Below are 20,135 nucleotides of genomic sequence, written 5' to 3'. Positions count from 1 at the left end.
CCCATCTGATGCGGATCCCACACTGCACAGCAATACTCCAGAATAGGGTGGACAAGCGTGGTGTAAGCAGTCTTTTAGTAGACCTGTTGCACCATCTAAGCGTTCTGCCAATTAATCGCAGTCTTTGGTTGGCTCTACCAACATTATCTATGTGATCGTTCCAATTTAGGGTATTTGTAATTGTAATCCCTAAGTATTTAGTTGAATTTACAGCCTTCAGATTTGTGTGAGTTATTGTGAAATCGAAATTTAGCGGATTTCTGGTAGTACTCATGTGAATAACTTCACACTTTTCTTTATTCAGGGTCCATTGCCACTTTTCGCACTATACAGATAACTTATCTAAATCAACATGAATGTGATCTTGGGTTTATGATGTGACAAACTTCACCAGGAATATGGCAGATGAGTAAAACAAATTCTGGTAGTGAATAGTGAAGGTAGATTTGAAGCACAGACAAATGACGGCGCAGTTAAGACATGTAGAAAAATTTAACAATGTAGGGGCATTTATTGACAAAAATGAATTGCGTAATACAGAAGTAAAATACGGAATACAAGGTGTATGAACTCTTTTTGGTGGCACAAGGTCGTTTCCAACAACAGTAAAAAGCTGTTGGGTAGGATAATGGCTGAATTTGTCCTATGCTATGAATTAGAACTATGGAGTTTCAGTACTAACCTCAAAAGAAGTCTAGATGTAGAAATGGATTATTTACGAAGGAACGCCAGAATATCGAGAATCGACATAGAAAGTAATGAGCGAGGATAAATGAAACAGAAATAAAATCACTAAACTGATATGAACAATGGTTGAGAATGCCATATCATCCATGACCAAAGATAATTTCTGAGCGCGTGAGGTGCCAGTTGAGCAATTTAGCATAGTCCTGAAATTCTACAGAATATATCTACAGTGACCTACAGTGATAGATAATTCCCCATAAGATCATGCGAATTAAAAGAAAACAAAGTTGCGCAACTGATAACGGCTTGTCTAATTAAATTACCAGGGGAGGTACACCGCACCTCCCACACACAAACGGATAACGAGATCCATCAAAACGGGTCACTATAATAATCGGGTTTTTTGCTAAAAGACATAAAAAATGTTGTATTCATTCAGTCAGGAATATAATCAATTATCGAGGAACTGGAAATTGAAAACACCTTTGTACAAGTGGCTGGATACATGATAGGAGCGATATAAAACTGTGTTCACGAATGTGGCCAAGGACTGCAGAATACTTTCTGAGGTACAGAAGAGTCCCAGAAAAGTACGTACACCAATTCTTCGCCTAAATGCGTAGGCAGTTGTAGATTGCTGTGATAGATTGTGGTGTTGTACAATTTTGGGTAGGATTGCCACAAAACCAGTTACTTATTATTAGTGTAACATGAGGTTCTATTTAATAATTACTTCTGCCGGCTAGTGATCGTTAATTTGTTAAAGAAATCTCCACCTGGGAACGTGTAGCAATGTTGTCTGTCAAGCAGTGTAAACGGCACTAAATTCATGCACAAAAGTGATCTTACACAACCAGCAAACAAGTTAAATGCATGTTAAGTAATCTCAACTATACAAGAGTAAGGATTTTTAGCAATCTTCAGTGCTGTTGCCTAAGTCTCATCACTACTTGTTGATCATCTATACAATTTACCGCTGCTCTTATTCGAGGAGGCAACACTTTTCTTTAAGCAAAATGAACAGTTTTGACACACAATACCATACGCGCACAACACTAATGTATTGTTCAGTGTTAAAAATATTTCATCCACTTGAGGAGCTATTCGACCGAAAAGTAGCGGCTCCAGTCGAAGAAAACCATCGTAACGACTGGGAGAGCGGTGTGCTGACCCCACACCCCTCCTATCCGCCTGATTGTGACACGGCGGTCGGATGGTCCCGATGGGCCACTTGTGGCCTGATGACTGAGTGTTAGTGCTGTGCTAAAAGACAGTCAACACGTGGCCATCTTTAAGACAATACCAAAATCACATATAGCTTGCTTCTTAAGCAAGGCAGCAAATTGTAATTGCCAAGACTGACTTAAAGAGACGAGCCGCAAAGATTTCAGTAGTTAAAGTAACAATAAATTACAATCTGGAGGTGATTTAAAGAAATGTAACAGAGATAATTGTTTTTTAAAGAGCAAAAATTGCAATATGAAAGTGGTTTATGAACGCACTGCAGTTCACTATGAACCCAAATAACACAAGCAGCAGAACAAGTTACCAATTAATAAAATTCATTCCCAAGGAAATTAAAAACATTTTTTTTCTTAAATATACAAGAAACACGTTAAAAGTTTACCAAACGGGCCGTGACTCAGGCTGCCCTGGGCAAAAGGTGACTTAACTTAAAATGCCGGAATCAGCAGACCAGCCATCCAAAACACCTAAACGCCGGGGCCCAACCGGGAGTCGCTTCCCATTAGACGGCACGTCACAGCTTCTGTGCACCGAAGCGAATCGTGGCGCTGCTCCCACACACCCCAACTCGCAGAAAACTGGAACACAAACAGACCGCAGAAGACACGGCAGACACCAATCAAACATAACTTAATATAAGTTAAGAGATCAATAAATAACAATATAAATGAAGAAGCAATTGCTCTAGTACTGAGTGAATTCAAATAAATGCACATATATAAAGGAACTAGCTTTACAAAATACGAGTCTTTACTACTAACTGAGTGAGTGCTTTCAAATAAATGCACGTATATAAGTGACCCAAATTTTACAGTAATATAAAAGTGACGTCAACTTGATGGCAATCAAAATACACTGAAAATCTCATACAGACAATACATAAACTTCTGTATACTGTTCCAAAAAGCCAAAAAATATAACACAGGCACCTTCGTGCTAATCAGCTACCTAATAGTAATCCAGCCAGCGGATTTTTAAAAAGGAAGTAGTAACTGCTGGTCTCCATGCGGTCACACACTTTGCCGGCTGCTCTTAGGCCGGTAGTACACTATCAAATTTCTTTGTCCGATATCTTTGTCCGATATCTTTGTCCGATATCTTTGTCCGATATCTTTGTCCGATATCTTTGTCCGATTTCTTTGTCCGATTTCTTTGTCCGATTTCTTTGTCCGATTTCTTTGTCCGATTTCTTTGTCCGATTTCTTTGTCCGATTTCTTTGTCCGATTTCTTTGTCCGATTTCTTTGTCCGATTTCTTTGTCCGATTTCTTTGTCCGATTTCTTTGTCCGATTTCTTTGTCCGATTTCTTTGTCCGATTTCTTTGTCCGATTTCTTTGTCCGATTTCTTTGTCCGATTTCTTTGTCCGATTTCTTTGTCCGATTTCTTTGTCCGATTTCTTTGTCCGATTTCTTTGTCCGATTTCTTTGTCCGATTTCTTTGTCCGATTTCTTTGTCCGATTTCTTTGTCCGATTTCTTTGTCCGATTTCTTTGTCCGATTTCTTTGTCCGATTTCTTTGTCCGATTTCTTTGTCCGATTTCTTTGTCCGATTTCTTTGTCCGATTTCTTTGTCCGATTTCTTTGTCCGATTTCTTTGTCCGATTTCTTTGTCCGATTTCTTTGTCCGATTTCTTTGTCCGATTTCTTTGTCCGATTTCTTTGTCCGATTTCTTTGTCCGATTTCTTTGTCCGATTTCTTTGTCCGATTTCTTTGTCCGATATATTTGATAGTGTAATAGGGACTTTGTCAAATGTCGTCCAATATTTGATCAAATCTAGGGCCTCACTGTATATTTGATCAAAGAAACCGCTTGTCTTCTGTTCACTGCAATGTGACATGTTACCACATGGAGCGCTAGCATCGCTGCAGCGTTCTGTCGCCTGTAGTGTTTTTATAACCATTGCCGGTAGATATAATTGGTGTGTGCCGACAACTACAAAATTAATAGATGTCTGAAGCTGATGAGGCGCTTTACAACGTGAGGCACCCTGAATACAAAAATAGATTAAGAAGATTGGAGACCTAACCTAACCTAACCCAACCCAACCTAACAAAACCCTCTCCTGTAGCAAGGAATTGGAGTGTTATAGTGAGCCTGTCTTCTGAAGATGTAGCAGTTCTTAAGTGAATATTGTGCTTTGTGATATGAGGATACACTTCATTGAGCACATACAGAAATGTATGCTCATCCATTCTTAAGTAATTGATGTACGCCTTGACGTCTTCCACTGTAAGCTCACGTAACAAGTTTTGTTGAATAGTTTTATCGTGTCGTCGTAAAACCGACGGCTTCACCCAGATTAGATTAGTTTTTCGTTCCATAGATCCGTGCTGAGGAGATCCTTATGGATGTGGAACATGTCGATTTTTTTATAGCTGAAATAACAATACTAATAGTATGAATAAATACAATGCATCATTTGTTTCTATAAAATTTCGCGAATGGAGTAAAAGGAGTTGGCCAGTAGTAAGTCTTTCAGGCTCCTTTTAAACTGATCTTTATTTCTAACTAAATTTTTTATGTTTGCTGGCAAATTATTGAAGATGAGTGTTCCTGAGTAGTGGACCCCTTTTTGAACTAAAGTGCTTTTAAGTCCTTGTGCAGATCATTTTTGTTACTGGTATTGTATGTATGAACTGAGTTGTTTGTTGGAAAAAGATATATATTATTTACGACAAATTTCATTAAGAAGTAAATATACTGAGAGGCAGTACTTAGTATACCCAGTTCTTTGAAGAGGTTTCTGCAGGGGGTCCGTGAATTTACTCCACAAATAATACGTATTACACGCTTTTGCACCTTGAAAACTTTTGTGTGACTTCAAGATTTACCCCCAAAATTTTATCCCATATGACATTATGGAATGAAAGTATGCAAGATTTTTCATTTTTATGTTGCCTACGTCTGCTAACACTCGAATTGCAAATACAGATTTGTTAAGGTCTGTCTGTGGTGTGCTCCTCCCAACTGAATTTATTATCAAGTTGTAATCCCAGGACTTTTAAGGCTGTCAACCTCGTATGTATGGTTCCATTTTTTTCCCCCCCACTTCTTTTCCGCATGTGCACACAATGCAATTGGAGTACGTAGAACTGCTGCGGTTAAATAACAAGTTGTTGTCAGCCATCTTGAACTTTGACGAAAAATTTGATGACAGTGTAATACCCCTTCTAGCGCTACGTCAAAGATCTTTGTCAAATATATTGGACGGAATATTGGATCACATCTTTGATCAAAGCTTTGACAAAGAAATCTGATAGTGTAATACCGGCCTTACTTCAGCAACGCGTACATTAGGGCAACCAAGCAACAATTACACTCGCTGGAACGCAAATGGTTCAACGAAACGAAGGCACCAAAATCACTTACACCTTCGATGGAGAGAATTGTTCGAGAAGGTATCCAGGGATGGGTCTCTCCGAGAAAACAAGGCAATGCGACGAACAGCGTCCGGAGTTGACATCAGGCAGGTCCACCACAAACTCGCGACCGTCTTACGAGGTAGGCTCGGCGTGACGCTGCTGGCAGAGCTCGCGTTTTTTCCTCTTTCGTCCACCCAAGCACGTCCTAGCGCCCCTTAGCGAGTCCAACACCAACTGCCGCGAGCGCGAAACACCCGCGAGATCACAACAGGGGCAATGATCCTAGTACGGCCTGTGGGGCGGCGAGCAAGTTACATCACTGGTTTAAAGTCTTGATGCCGTCCTTAATCACGTGAGCCTGGCAACTAATTTGGTGGTCAGCCAGAAAGCGAATGGAAACATACTGACCTTAGATTCCAGTCAGCACGGCCACATTCCGGTCCAGCCCACTGAAAGAAAAGTGTCTATTTCCCATTTCTTTGCGGGATCAGGACTAAGACTTCAGTAAAAGTTTAAAGTTCCAATCAAGATTTAATTTTAAGTTTCTCACAAACAACACTTAAAATTCCGTTATGTTCAATTGAAAACAAGTCTTTCTCATCTTACAGCACCTTTAGCAGTTCAGAGGCGACCCCTACGGTAACTTCCTACCAGATTGTTTTTCCCCCTGACGAACATCATTCAATTGAAAGCTCGCAATAAATGTTCAAAATTTAATGCTCGACATAAAAGTGGAAATAAATTCACCACTTGCCACGCGGAATTGAATTTCACACGGACGGCACACTAACAGTTATTTTACCGAATTCTAAACGATCCAGGACTATGTACAGTCCTCGCGAATTCACTATCCGTTTTCACTGCCAAATACGCGCTTGTCACAGCTCGGCTCTGACGTCATCCGAGGCAGAGCGCGACCAAACGTTTAACTGGCGTGGACCTCACAGTGTCTGAGAGCGAAGTTAACCTTCCTACTGCTTCAGGGGCTGTATTTATAAGGTGCCGGTGCGGACTGCCGAGAAAACATCTGTTGTCTTTGTCTATTTGCATACGCCGGCAGTCTACAAACGACCGCTATCTCGGGCACATAATCTTTAATAATATAGTTATCAATTACTTCAGAAAGTTCTTAATTTTTGCTGGTATGCAAATAAACAGTTTGAAAGCACGTAGAAAGTTTCAGCTCGCTAGAATGAAAACTTTGCTTAGTAGAATTTATTTAGTGGAACTAACGGTAGATTGTTACCTCTGAACCATACCTTTGCTAAGACTTACATCAGTTGCTATTTATGTTACAAGTCTTAAACTTGGTTTAGCTCTATTATTTGATATATTTGATCATCTGGTTTAACCAAAATCCTCTATCATTAAAATTTCAAGTACTTAATCTACAACGCTTAGGTACATTTTTAGTTACAAAATTAGTTTTTATTTAATTATTCAAAAACTATAAGAGGTAGATTAACGTGGACTCTGTGTTATTATTTTTGGGGTGTACTGAAGCATAAAACAAATTTTAAAGTTTCCAAGTCCATTATTTAGCGCCTCTGATTTTTCTCTTAAAACGGCATTTTCCGTAAACTATTAAGTCTAGAACATCAAGACTTGGTTTTTGGAACATTATTACACTAAACTATAGTTTACAAAGTTTTAAATATAAATTGTGATTTTTAATTTCATACTAAATTGTGGTGCAATACTGGTGCGCTACATGCAGACTCGTTAAGGTGACGTGGCGCTACTAGCAGTCAACTGGGGTAAGTCACGGCGCACTCGCTCGCCTCTGTATCTCACACATGACGCAGCGCTTGGTTTGCTTCACGCCGGGTAATCGATAGTGTCGTGCCAAAGAGCTGGTGTCGAGAAAAGGCGCACCACGGCTCAGTTATAACGATCGTATCAACGAAATCATGGAGTGTATATACTAAGATGGCATCTGTTCTTTCGGACATGTCCGAAAGAACAGACACCACCGGTGACCGTGCATCTCGTTAGAATGAAATTACAATGAAGTGAACACCGTTAGCTGCTTACGGGCGTTGACATACGTCAACGGGGACAGATGAAAATGTGTGCCCCCACCGGAACTCGAACCCGGGATCTCCTGCTTACATGGCAGACGCTCTATCAATCTGAGCCACTCAGGGCACAGAGGATAGCACGACTGCAGGGATTTATCTCTGGCACGCCTCCCGCGAAACCCACATTCTCAACGTATTGTCCCGCACTACATTCGTAGTGCCCCCGCCCATTATACTCATTACTCGCGGCGCGTTGCCGATTCCCGTAAGAGTTCGGGCACTGTTTGTGTATTCGCACAGAAGAAGATGGTCAAGGGCCGGTGAGCCTTATATATACTAAGATGGTATCTGTTCTTTCGGACATGTCCATCTTCTTCTACTGTGCGAATGCACAAACAGTGCCCGAACTCTTACGGGAATCGGCAACGCTCCGCGAGTAATGAGTATAATGGGCGGGGGCACTACGAATGTAGTGCGGGACAATACGTTGAGAATGTGGGTTTCGCGGGAGGCGTGCCAGAGACAAATCACTGCAGTGGTGCTATCCTCTGTGCCCTCGGTGGCTCAGATGGATAGAGCGTCTCCATGTTAGCAGGAGATCCCGGGTTAAAGTCTCGGTGGGGCACACATTTTCATCTGTCCCCGTTGACGTTTGTCAACGCCTGTAAGCAGCTAAGGGTGTTGATTTCATTGAAATCACGGAGTATCGTGATGTGTTCAAGGTCGACGCCGTGAATGGAGACGTTTGGCAGAAGATAACAGGAAGACAATAAAATGCTGTTGTTAATGAATCCTGTGCAATAATTAATTCATTGGAAGGCGCTGATCTGTGCCTTCGGTGTTGCAGCGCATAGTGTTCCGGCCGTGGCTGCAGGTGGTCTGCATGGTGTCGACTGCGCTGGGCGCGCGCTGGCTGCGGGAGCGCAAGGGCCAGATCCACCGGCTGGTGGCGCGCGGCATCGCCTACAAGAGGCAGCACCCCGGCGGCGACCGGGAGCCGGCCAAGAGGCGGCCGCTGGCCGAGGTGCTCATCGCGCCGCACGGCCAGCTGCTGCTGTCACCGCAGGAGGTTCACGACGAGGTGTGTACGTCACAGGTCTGCCTTAATAGCCAACTGGGTCCGGTAGCTTCGGCGCACCAGTTACAGGGCGACAGTGCCAGTGCAGTGTTAGCATTTCGGCGCTCAATCACTGTACAGTCGCGGTTAGTACTGGGTGCTTATACGGTAATTAAACTGCAGCTAGTCAGGAAGGTCTAGTGTGGGCTGAAATTATACGAGGGGCGTTTGAAAAGTCCGTGCAAAAATAAAAACTACTTACGTGTTTGGGGTAAACCTTTTTTATTTTTCGACATACTCTCCTTCTAGACTTGTACACTTCCTACAACGTTGTTCTAATTTGTTGATCCCTTCCGAATAATAGGAATTGTCCAAGTCTGAAAAATAGCTATTAGTTGCTGCAATCATCTCATCGTTTGAATAAAATCTTTGTCCCGCCAGTCGTTTCTTCAAATTGGTGAACAAATAGTAGTCTGAGGGAGACAAGTCTGGAGACTAGGGGGGATGTGAAACGAATTCGAATCCTATTACCATTAATTTTGCGACCACAACTGTTGAGGTGTGTGCTGCTGCATTGTCGTGATGGAAAAGGACTTTTTTGCGATCCAATCGCGGGCGTCTTTCTTGCAGCTCGGTTTTCAAACGGTCCAGTAACGATGAATAATATTCCCCTGTAATAGTTTTACCCTTTTTCCAGATAGTCGATGAGGATTATCCCTTGTGAATCCCAAAAGACAGTCGCCATAACCTTTCCGGCCGAAGGAATGGTGTTCGCCTTTTTTGGTGCAGACTCTCCCTTGATAACCCATTGTTTAGATTGTTGTTTGGTCTCGGGAGTATATTAATGTACCCATGTTTCATCCACAGTGACGAAACGACGCTTAAAGTCCTGCGGATTCTTCCTGAACAGCTGCAAACAATCCTTGCAACACTTCACACGATTCCGTTTTTGGTCAAGCGTGAGCAATCGCGGAACCCATCTTGTGGATAGCTTTCTCATGTACAAATGTTTATGCAAAATATTATGTACCCGTTCATTTGAGGTACCCACAGCACTAGCAATCTCACGACCTTAACTCTTCTGTCATCCATCACCATATCATGGATTTTATCAATGATTTCTGGAGCCGTAACCTCCAGAACGTTCAGCATCACTTGTGCCCATGTGGCCACTACGAAAATTTTGAAACCACTTTTAAACTGTTATAATCGAAAGTGCAGAGTTACCGTAATGTTTATCAAGCTTCTCTTTAGTCTCCTGAGGCGTTTTGCCTTTTATAAAGTAATATTTCATCACCACAAGAAATTCTTTTTCGTCCATATTTTGACAATCATTCGACTTCCTTGATTCACACGAATGCCAGACACAAAGAAATAGACCAATGTGGCTCAAACTTGGTGTGCGTTCTTTCCAAAGATGCTACTAACTACAGGTGATCTCAATACGTGCCGGTGGTGCCATCTCTCGGACTTTGCGCGGACATTCCAAACGCCCGTCGTAGTATGGCAGCGAAACGTTTTAGATACGCTAATGCGTTAATTTGGAATCAATTTACGCTGGAAAAAATTAGTTGCAGTTTTAGCCACCAGGCACAAATCTGACGCTGTACAGCATCTCGTAGACATCTCCAGTGCTCATAGCGAACTAATGGTGTAAGTGGCAGATAATAATAAAATCAATATTGTGCCTTTCTCACTTGTTTGATCTTTTCTGCCCACATCCACTTTCTAATCCATTACATACGGAAACATTTCTGTACGTGTTTCTTGCATTCACAGTACCAGATTTGCATCTTGTGGCCGAAGTTGGGGCAATTTTTTTTAATTTTTTTCAGCTTAAATCGGTACCGCAGTAACGCATTAGAATATCTACCAAGTTTCCCTGCCATACGATAATTGCAGCGCGCACTGGACCTCTGTGACTAGCTGCACATTAATTATAACCAGCCGGTACTAGCTAGGTAATGTAGGGCTTGCCACTCGGCTGAGCCGTCCCTGTCAGCAAGAGTGAGCAGATAAGGGCACCTGCAGCAAACAGGTAGGCAAGGGACGGCGATCTCTACGAAGTGGTGGTTGGACAAACGGTGTCGTCAGAAATAAATGCACCAGTAGGACCGTATTCAGGACCTATTGGCCCCCTAGGCTGGACCTGTGTTGTGGGCTCTACAAGGGGACATTTTAGAGAAATTTTCGAATTAAAAGCGCGTGACACAGTAATAAATTTTATTATATAATTATACACAATTTTACTATACAATTTAAAACTTAATCAATTCATCTCAGATTAAAGAACTGAAATCATTAAAATATTCAACATGATTTATAAACATCGCTTTGACAAAGAATTTAATTAACTATCTAAAATTTGTCATGCCTCTCATAGATCTGCATTTCTATTTTAAAAGTCGATTAGCGTAACTACAAGTACACGGAAATGTTAGGCAAAAAGAAGGTAACAGAAGTAATGTATTAGCCACCCAGGCTACTAGGGAACGAAAAGGAAGGGTATGAGATGCTGTTTCGCCAATTACAAAATGGCGGACTTTACAAAGACCTTGACATTATGAACCCACTCATCAAAACGACATCCACGCACTCATCCGAAGGGTGTTATAAAGCCGTTGTATTATCTTCTGCCGGCCAGAGTGGCCGTGCGGTTCTAGGCTCTACAGTCTGAAGCCGAGCAACCGCTACGGTCGCAGGTTCGAATCCTGCCTCGGGCATGGATGTGTTTGATGTCCTTAGGTTAGTTAGGTTTAGGTGACTGATGACCTCAGAAGTTCGCGTAGTGCTCAGAGCCATTTGAACCATTTTTTATTGCCTTGTGATGTAATCCGGTACGCAACTGTTCTAACCAGTTATTCATATCTTCGTTACTGGAACTGGGATAGAGCTGATGTCTGAGCTGATCCAGCACGAAACATCATGCAAGCAGTTCATAGAGAACAGGCTAAAACAACAGTCTAGATCGCAATGATATTTTACTAATAATCAGTTTCGACTTCATGCAGAAGTCATCTTCAGAAAATGAACCCCGTCTGACTGCTGCTGGGATGATCACGTGGCAACACAATCGCAAACTGATGCATTGTCGCGGGAGCATCCGAGTAGCCGCCAGCAACTGCCAGGTGGTGCTCGTTTTCGGCAGGTGACTTCTACATGAAGTCGAAATCTGTCATTAGTAAAATATTATAGCGATCTACACTGTTGTTTTTAACCCAGTTGTGTTACCAGATCACTGTTACTCCTCTGACCCATGTTGTTCAAATTTATGAGTTCACAGATATATTTGCCATGTATGGACGAGCATTACCCTGTCGCATGAGAGGTAGACACGAGGACGCAGGATGTCCGTCTGTGTTCCCACAATCGCTACCATCCATGACATAAACTCATACCCGATGCCCTTCCGCCTCCCCCTCCCCCTCCACACACACGATTATGAAGAAGTAACATGAAGAGATTGAAGGAATGTGGCGGGTTTCTCCTCAGGTCGCTACCAAACAAGCCGACGATACTCACCCGAGATAGTAGAGAACCGCGATTCATAGCTGAACACGCCATTTCTCAGCAGTCTGTGCTTCCCGGTACAGCATCACTTCAAATGCAGCCGTGTGTGCTGTGGTTTTAACGGCAGCCCACTGGTGGGACACTAATTCACAATTTTCAAACAACTTACGGGAATTCAGCCCGGCAATATTAACAGCAACCGCCGATATTTCGGCGGGAGCACACCCCACTATTTTGAAGGCAAACTGCAACGGACAGGCAATGTAACATTGACTCTGTCCCTCTGTTTTTGTTTTTTGCTTTTTTTTGTGTTTTTTTTCTTTCAAAGGAGTGGGCAGGATTCCAAACAGAGTTTAAATGAAAACCTCCATCCCTGTTTAGAAGGTTGCTCGCTAATTTAATCTCAAATGCCTCCTTAATAACACTGTCCCAGTAGCTGGACGTGCATGCCAATACCTCGGTGTTGTTGTATAATATAGGGTGACCAGTATCCAAGCAATGTTAGACAATAGCGGATATACTTGGCTGCTGTAATCATGTGTGCCGTTTATGCTCAGTATATCGGTCCTCCGCGGTCCTCATAGTTTGACCAGTATATGCCATGCCACAGCTACAAGGAATGTGATATACACCAGCCTTACGCAAACCAAGATCATCCTTAACGGAACTCAAAAGCATTCTAATTTTAGATGGAGGTCGGAAAACACATTTAACATCGTATTTCTATGAAATAGACCGATCTTGTTGCAAGTGCTTCCTACGTAAGGCAAAAAGGCAGTAGACTTAGGTGTCGACTCAGTATTATCATCAATCACCCGATGCACAGTTGGTCGATAGCGCAACGCACGTTCAATCTGTCTTTCACTATAACCTTTTTGACGAAAAGTAGCTTCAAGATGGGACAGCTCAGCTGGCAGAGTCTGTGTCGGAAATGACATGTGCCCTGTGTACCAAGGTACGAAGTACCCCTACACGCTGATCCAGATGGTGACAACTATTAGCCTGTTGGGACAGCTCAGCTGGCAGAGTCTGTGTCGGAAATGACATGTGCCCTGTGTACCAAGGTACGAAGTACCCCTACACGCTGATCCAGATGGTGACAACTATTAGCCTGTAAATACAAGTCGGTGTGAGTACGTTTCCTGTAAACTGCATGTCCCAGTGATCCATCATCCTTCCTCCTAATCAAAACGTCAAGAAAGGGAAGGCAACCATCCACTTCCACCTCCATCGTAAAACGAATGTTCGGGTGGATCGTGTTCAGATGTTCTAGAAAGGCATTCAAATTCTCCCTACCATGATGCCAAACAACAAAGGTATCATCAACATATCTGAAGGAACAGGTGGGTTTCAAAGGCGCCGACTCCAATACACGTTTCTCGGAGTCTTCCATAATCGAATTTGCGATCACAGGAGACAACGGACTACCCATCGCAACTCCGTCTGTTCGTAATACTGGTCATTGAATAAAAAGTACGTGGATGTCAACACATGCCGAAAGAGATTAGTTAATTCGGCACCAAAACTAACCTCAATTAACCGCAACGAATCAGACAGACGAACACGAGTGAAGAGAGAGACCACGTCAAAACTCACTAAAATATCAGAGTTATTCAACCGCAGTCGCTCCAAACGACGTAAGAAATCAGCTGAATTCCTGTTATGATGTTCACACCGACCAACTTGTGGACTCAACAGAGAAGCAAGATGCTTTGCCACACGATACGTCGGCGCGCCGATATTACTCACTATAGGACGGAAAGGAACCCCTTCCTTGTGTACCTGCTCTCTCCTTTGTCAAAAAACAGAGGGGCAGAGTCAATGTTAACCCACCTGCTCGTTCGTAGTCTCACTATCGATATCTCTGACTTTGGTAATCTTTGGTGGCACTAGTGTTCAGTGTGTGTTATCTTTCCTGTATTAGTCCAAGAACCGAGGTTTTAAAGTTGCCTGTACATCGCCTATCCGTTGCAATTTGCCTTGAAAAAGGTGGGGTGTGCTCCCGCCGAAATATCGGCGGTCACTGTTAGTATTACCTGGCTGAATTCCCGTAAGTTGTTTGAAAATTGTATGCGCCAGGAGAAACTCAGGTCTCACTGTAATTCACAAGTCCGTCTGCTGCTTTTCTCCGAACAATGGTGCGGGATGATAACGGAATGTTGCGGGGAATTGTCCTCAAATTGCGGGTACAATTATGAAGGGCTTATGATCTGCCTGATACACAACACGGCGATCTTAATTTGTAGCTGTCAGACGTGTTCGACCGTAACAACGATGACGAGTGTGCCTCCCGTCTTGTTCCCATGCAGTCCAAAACATGAGGCCACTGTCACATCCGAATGCCCGCACGTCTGCATATTGTCCCAATCGATGAGCCGGCCAAATGGTCGCCAACGGCGAGGCGGCTTTCAGACTCTGTAACTTGCTGATAACCCTGTGTCACACGAACTACGTATGCATGATTGCTCAGCAATTCAGAATCAAGTGCCTGGCAGAGAGTTCATCTAACGACCTTTAAGCTACTTCTCTACCGTTCCACTCTCGAACAGCGCGCGGGAAAAACAAACTCTTAAGTCTTTCCTTGCAAGCTCTGATTTCTCTTATTTTATTAAGATGATCATTTATTTAGGTGGGTGGCAACAAAATATTTTCACACTCTGAGGGGAAAGCTAGTGATTGAAATTACATGAGAAAGGTCCTGCCGCAGCGAAAAACGCCTTCGTTTTAGCGACTGCCATCCCAGTTCGTGTATGATATCCGTGACACACTCTATTATTTCTTAATAATATAAAAAGAGCTGCCCTTCTTTGAACTTTATCGATGTCGTCCGTGAATACTATCCGATGCCAATCCCATTCCGCACAACAGAACTCCAGAAGAGGGCGGACAAGCATAGTGTAAGCTTTTACCTTTTCTAAGTGTTCTGCAATGAATCTCAGCCTTTGGTTTGTTTCCCCCACAACATTATCTATGTGATCGTTCCAATTTAAGTTTTTAAAATAATTGAAAAGCCACGATAGCTTCAATCTTTTATTAGATGACCGGTTTCAGCAATCTGAAGGTTCCATCATCGGATCTGAAACGTGGATTAACATTTATAAAACCATATGGACTATGAGGCAGACCATCTGATAAAATCATTGTCACAACCAATAAAAAAATAATGCACTGCAGTGATGATGCCGACCAGTGTTAGGTGAGCAGTGGTAGTTTCATCTGGTGACTTCAGTTTTATATTTTATGGAAAGAACGACCATGAGAGCAGTTTTTATTATTTTTATTGGTTGTGACAGCAATAAACACTCCACCGCCAACTGTATGTAATCTATCGCTTCTAAACACTGTTAGGTCCTTTGTAAAAATTTCGGCTGCACTTATTTCCCGCTTTAGCCAGCTTTCCATACCTATAACGATTTGGGATTCAGTGCTTTCTATTCGCGCTTGCAGCTCTGGTTCTCTTCCAACACAGCTACGGCAGTTTACAACTACAATATTGATTGTTCCTATGTCTACTCCCTTCCTGTGTTCGTCCTCCACCACTTGAAACTCAAGCTCTTTCTTCACTTTTCTGACATCCTCTAATCTGCGCGGCACCATAGTGTTCTTCAGGCCCATCACTCATCATCTGACTCTCTACACGTCCCTTGCATACCCTACCAAAACTGGTAACAACACTAAACACGAACAACACAAGTGCACACTAGTGGCCGTTCTATCTGTCATAGAGAAGTGAAACTCTAAATCATTTACATGGCCTCCTACCATGTCTTCTGGGTGCATCTTTTTTTTTTAATCAGGCAGTGTATAAGCACACATACTTTTTAGTCAAATACGAGGAAACAAAAAGAATGCATCAGCCATGCAAATTTTACCTATATTAATGCAAAAGCAATACTTCCCCAAATAGTCAACTTTAAATTGGAAGTTTAATCTTATTCGTTAAGTGATTTGAACCTACATTTGATACTAACGAAACTACTTACACCATCTTCATGACTCAGTTGTCTTAAAACATTACTTTCAGTACTAAACGATGCAAAAACGTTGAGCTTGTCTTCTAACACGGGAGGTTCGAAGCATGTTTTTGTTAAACTTCAATTCTCAAAATACTTGTTTTCCGCCGTAAGTGATATTACGTGACAGGTACATTCGTAGTGCGCTCTCGATATTAGAATATCTTTGAGGTCTCATAGATCCTCGTTTGGGTGAAATGAGATGGGACTCATATTTAGAAGTAGTGAGGTTCAAATCGCTTCTGGCGTCTACAGTTTATATGGTACAGTCAATGGTTATGGTACATCATTTCAAACGAAATAAGAGACGAGTTCTTCAGGAAAGATATGGTCAGTATCCTTCCTTCATTCTCTCCCAGTAACGATAGTAACTTCCTTCCTTTCCTGGACTTCCTGAGTGTGAGAAACACTGCTATCAGTGATGCGCAGAATCAAAATTTTGACCATAGAGAGGTGATCCCATATCTTTAGGACCAAAAATTATACAGATCGTAGAGGATCCGAAACTGAGAATTTGGAGAGGAATCAGTGACCGAAAACGTGTGATATGAGGACTTGTATAAGTAATGCGTGAGGCATGTGTTTGTAAACTAAAGTTTCATAAGAAATAACTGCCTGTCGTTTCGGCATTGGTGGCGCTATCTTGAAAAACACACACAATAGCGTATGATGATTTGCACGGCGCTGTCTACAGTTAATCCCTGGGTATCGAAGACAGAACGTAACTTGTTACAGGAACTTACAGATATGGTGTAGCAAAATGTAGGGGCCAGAAACTCAAACGATTGTTCAGAGAAAAGTTTCTCGTCAGGTGTCTTTTTAATTGGAACAAATTTATCGACATGGACAGAAATATGAGTAACTGCGTCTTCAATCTTGTAATCATATCAACGTTTTTGACAAAGAATTGTTCGAAAGGGAAAAATTTCATCAATAACTGTATATCATCTTGCCCACGAAATGCACACTTCAAAGAAAAGCATGTGGAGAGTACATCGCCAGACCAGCAATTACGTCCCTATAGTGAACACTGTGTGTAACTAATGGTGCCAAATGACTTTGAACACTGATTTCTTCAATTCTTTCAATGGATAATCCAGTGCACAGTGAATTACTGAAATGTCCATCTTCCTACAGTTTATAGTGCCCATAGATGTGGCGTGACGGTGTTTCCAAATGCCGCAACAACCATGTATGGTGTGATGAAAAGCCAATACGCTACACTCCTCTCTAATCACCACCAAGGATTCTCTACCTACTAATGGCCTGAAATTATACAATTTCAACTGATAGGATTTTATTTGCTGCCGCACAGTCTGAATGGTGCACGTTACCTGAAGTTCATTGAAAATATTCTGCCACAGTTGTTGGAGATTGCATCTTTTGTAATGAGAGAGGTTCTGGCTAAGACATAATGAAGCACCATCTCACTTCATTACTAATTTCTAAAAACCTAAACAATGGATGCTGTTTCTGTTGGATTGGAAGAAGTGTTTTTCTCCAGTGACCAGCATATCATCTGATGTCTTAGAAATATTTTGATTGTAGTGCTGCACAAAATCGTTGGTGCATGGAATCCTAGAAGAAACTCTATTGCTATGTATAAAGCCTAAATCCAAATGTGTGTATGTGTGGGATCTCCTCCCAAACCCTGGCTCGACTTCAACCAAATTTGGCTCAGAAACAATGGATCTCAAAAGTATCAGGACTGTGGGGTTCATAACTGCCTTGATCCAGTAGGAGCAGACACACAGAAAATTGTTTTTTTTTTTTTTTTCAGCCCCTGGCCTATAGACTACCCTCTGACAGGTACAGTGTGTTGCAGTATTGGCCTGCTTCATGGATATGCTTTGCATGGTTGCCTGCATTTCAGGGGGCCAGCAAATAATTTTTCAAGCTCCTGATGTGTAGCCTACCTCCATGACAGGCATGTTGTGGAAATAGTAGTGGCCTGGTTTATTGAACTGTATTGCACAGGCTACACTTGCCAATGAGCTTTACTAAGGACAAGTTGAGATAGACAGAAGAGATGGACAGAGTGAGAGAGGAGGAAATGGACCGAGAGAAGGGAAGGAGGAGAGATGCACTAGGTAGGTGGAAAATATAGAGGGGTATTGGGCAGGTGGAAAAGGGGTGGGGGAGGTGAAGATGGAAAAAGAGAGGGGAAAGATATATTCAAAGGGAGGGGGAAGAAACATATGATCAGAGGGAGAGGTTGAAATAAAGGGACAGAGAGGGGGAGGAGGAGAAAGGCAGATGGCGATGTGGGAATGAAATCGAGGGATTGAGGGAGAAAGAGGTTTATACAGAAAATGGATTAGGAGATGTGTTCATTACATGTGTTGAATTCATGCATTGGCAAAGCCTCAGGGGAAAGACGAATTGTGCAATAAATAACAAGAAAATATCAGTATGGCAAAATTTTTCATATCATTGTAGTGTGTGTGTGTGTGTTGAGACTATGTTTGCCATTTTGAAGAGTTGCTGTGAGCCTTATTGGTGCTGTAAGGCCCAAGTTCTAATGTTAATACAAACCAAATACGCATTTGCATCTATTAATCCTTTATCCTACAGTACTCGGTTAAACGTCCTCTACAATCTGTACAGTTATAGCCCTATAGCCCTAGACGCTTGAAACCCATCTGAAGTGACCTTGCGCTGCATAGTAGTGACAAAGATGGTGTGGTGCTCAAAACTTTTGGACTCGTTTTAGGGAGAGGCTGCGTCCAAAATTTAATCTGGTCATCCTGGCGTTTTGTACTTTAGCTTCAGGAGAAGGACATGAACGATCTCCCCCCCCCCCCCCCCCCCCCCATAGCCCACTCCATCCTTGCCAATGTATCCAGTGCTGGGTCGCTAAGGACCCCAGTGCCAATTGGGAGGCGCCGCATCTGACACTGTTTCGTTGCTGGACAGGTATGCACGTTCGCCATGGCGGGCACAGAGACGACTGCCTCCACGCTGGGCTTCGCCCTGTCGCTACTGGGACTTCACCCCGAGTGGCAGGACGTCGCTCAAAAAGAGCTCGACGCCGTCTTTGGGAATGGAGACGACTATCTGCGGCCCTGCACCTTGGAGGATCTCACACAGCTGACTGTCATCGACAGCATAGTCAAGGTAGGCACACTAGACAATAGACTAATAAAGCTAGCTTCACTTGTAAGGGCAGTTTTAAGACATGGTCCGATTGACAGACCGCAGGAACGTCCTATTGTAACTGATATATTTTTTTATATGGCCTTCAGTTAAATGTTAAGTAATATTGACTCTTGTGATAGGCTGTGGTGTCTAACTAAATTGACATAATTTTATATTACGATAATTTTACATTGCACAAGTTAAGGATGTAATTTATAGAGGCTTTCTAAGATAATTTTTGTTACAGTTTTTTCGAAAGTTGGTTAAACGTAAAGTATCGCAATCACACATTATCCTAGGTGGAGTCGAAGAAATCATTCTTTGCATTTGAAACGTCCAATTTATTGTTTTCATTGGTAATAGCTGTGTCTTTATTGTTGACCGTCCAGTTCACTGTTTTCATTGGTAATTGCTGTGTCTTTATTGTTGACCCTCCCCCTTCCCGACTCAGAATTATGAACAGTCTCAGACTTTTTGATCATACATTGCCTGACAAATATTTTAAAGTAACAGGAAAGTTCCCAATAGTGCTCGTCCCACATTCAAGTGTTCTTGTACAAATGGATTTAGGATGACTGATGACTTTCACTGCACACAGTATGAATTAGATAGACATTTCATTACTCAGAACGTCATAAAACAGTGACTTAAAGCCCATCTTGTGTCCTCACGTTCTGGGAGCACTTTGAAGTTGCTGTTCCTATTCATGCAGAGCAAGGCTACTCCATACTTCTTAGTAAATATGGATAATGGAATTGTTGCAAACCCTACTGTGCATTGTAAAATGCAAAAGTAGTAGCTAGTGATACGTATGTGTCCTCTGTTGGTTCCCCTCCCAATTCGCTATATGCATCTGATTGTATGAGGTCGTCTCTCCGAAGACTTTAGCTATCCAATGTTTTACTGGCAGTGGAAAATTTTGGTCTTTACCCAAAAACTAGTTTTCGACGTCTGTGGTAAACGTTTTTGAGAACCAAAACTAGATAGAAAACTGGTTATTGTTTATCATAGATATCATCAAATCATACTATTACTACCTCTGCCTACATACAGGGTGGAGAAAAATTTTAACCTGGATAAAATGGTTCAAATAGCTCTGA

At 42.3% G+C, this 20,135-nt stretch overlaps 1 protein-coding gene across 1 annotated transcript in view; it reads left to right on the top strand.

Moving 5' to 3' along the window:
- Window positions 1-20,135, top strand: part of LOC124606572 (cytochrome P450 4g15-like) — a 73,092-nt gene that overhangs the window by 37,997 nt on the left and 14,960 nt on the right. Inside the window, exons 4-5 of the mRNA XM_047138557.1 lie at window positions 8,165-8,398; window positions 18,814-19,014. Coding sequence (XP_046994513.1) covers window positions 8,165-8,398; window positions 18,814-19,014 — 435 coding nt within the window. The remainder of the gene's footprint in view (window positions 1-8,164; window positions 8,399-18,813; window positions 19,015-20,135) is intronic.

The sequence above is a fragment of the Schistocerca americana genome, chromosome 3 (assembly GCF_021461395.2).
Source record: "Schistocerca americana isolate TAMUIC-IGC-003095 chromosome 3, iqSchAmer2.1, whole genome shotgun sequence".
Lineage (NCBI taxonomy): Eukaryota > Metazoa > Arthropoda > Insecta > Orthoptera > Acrididae > Schistocerca > Schistocerca americana.
This window is presented reverse-complemented; position numbering and strand designations above follow the sequence as displayed.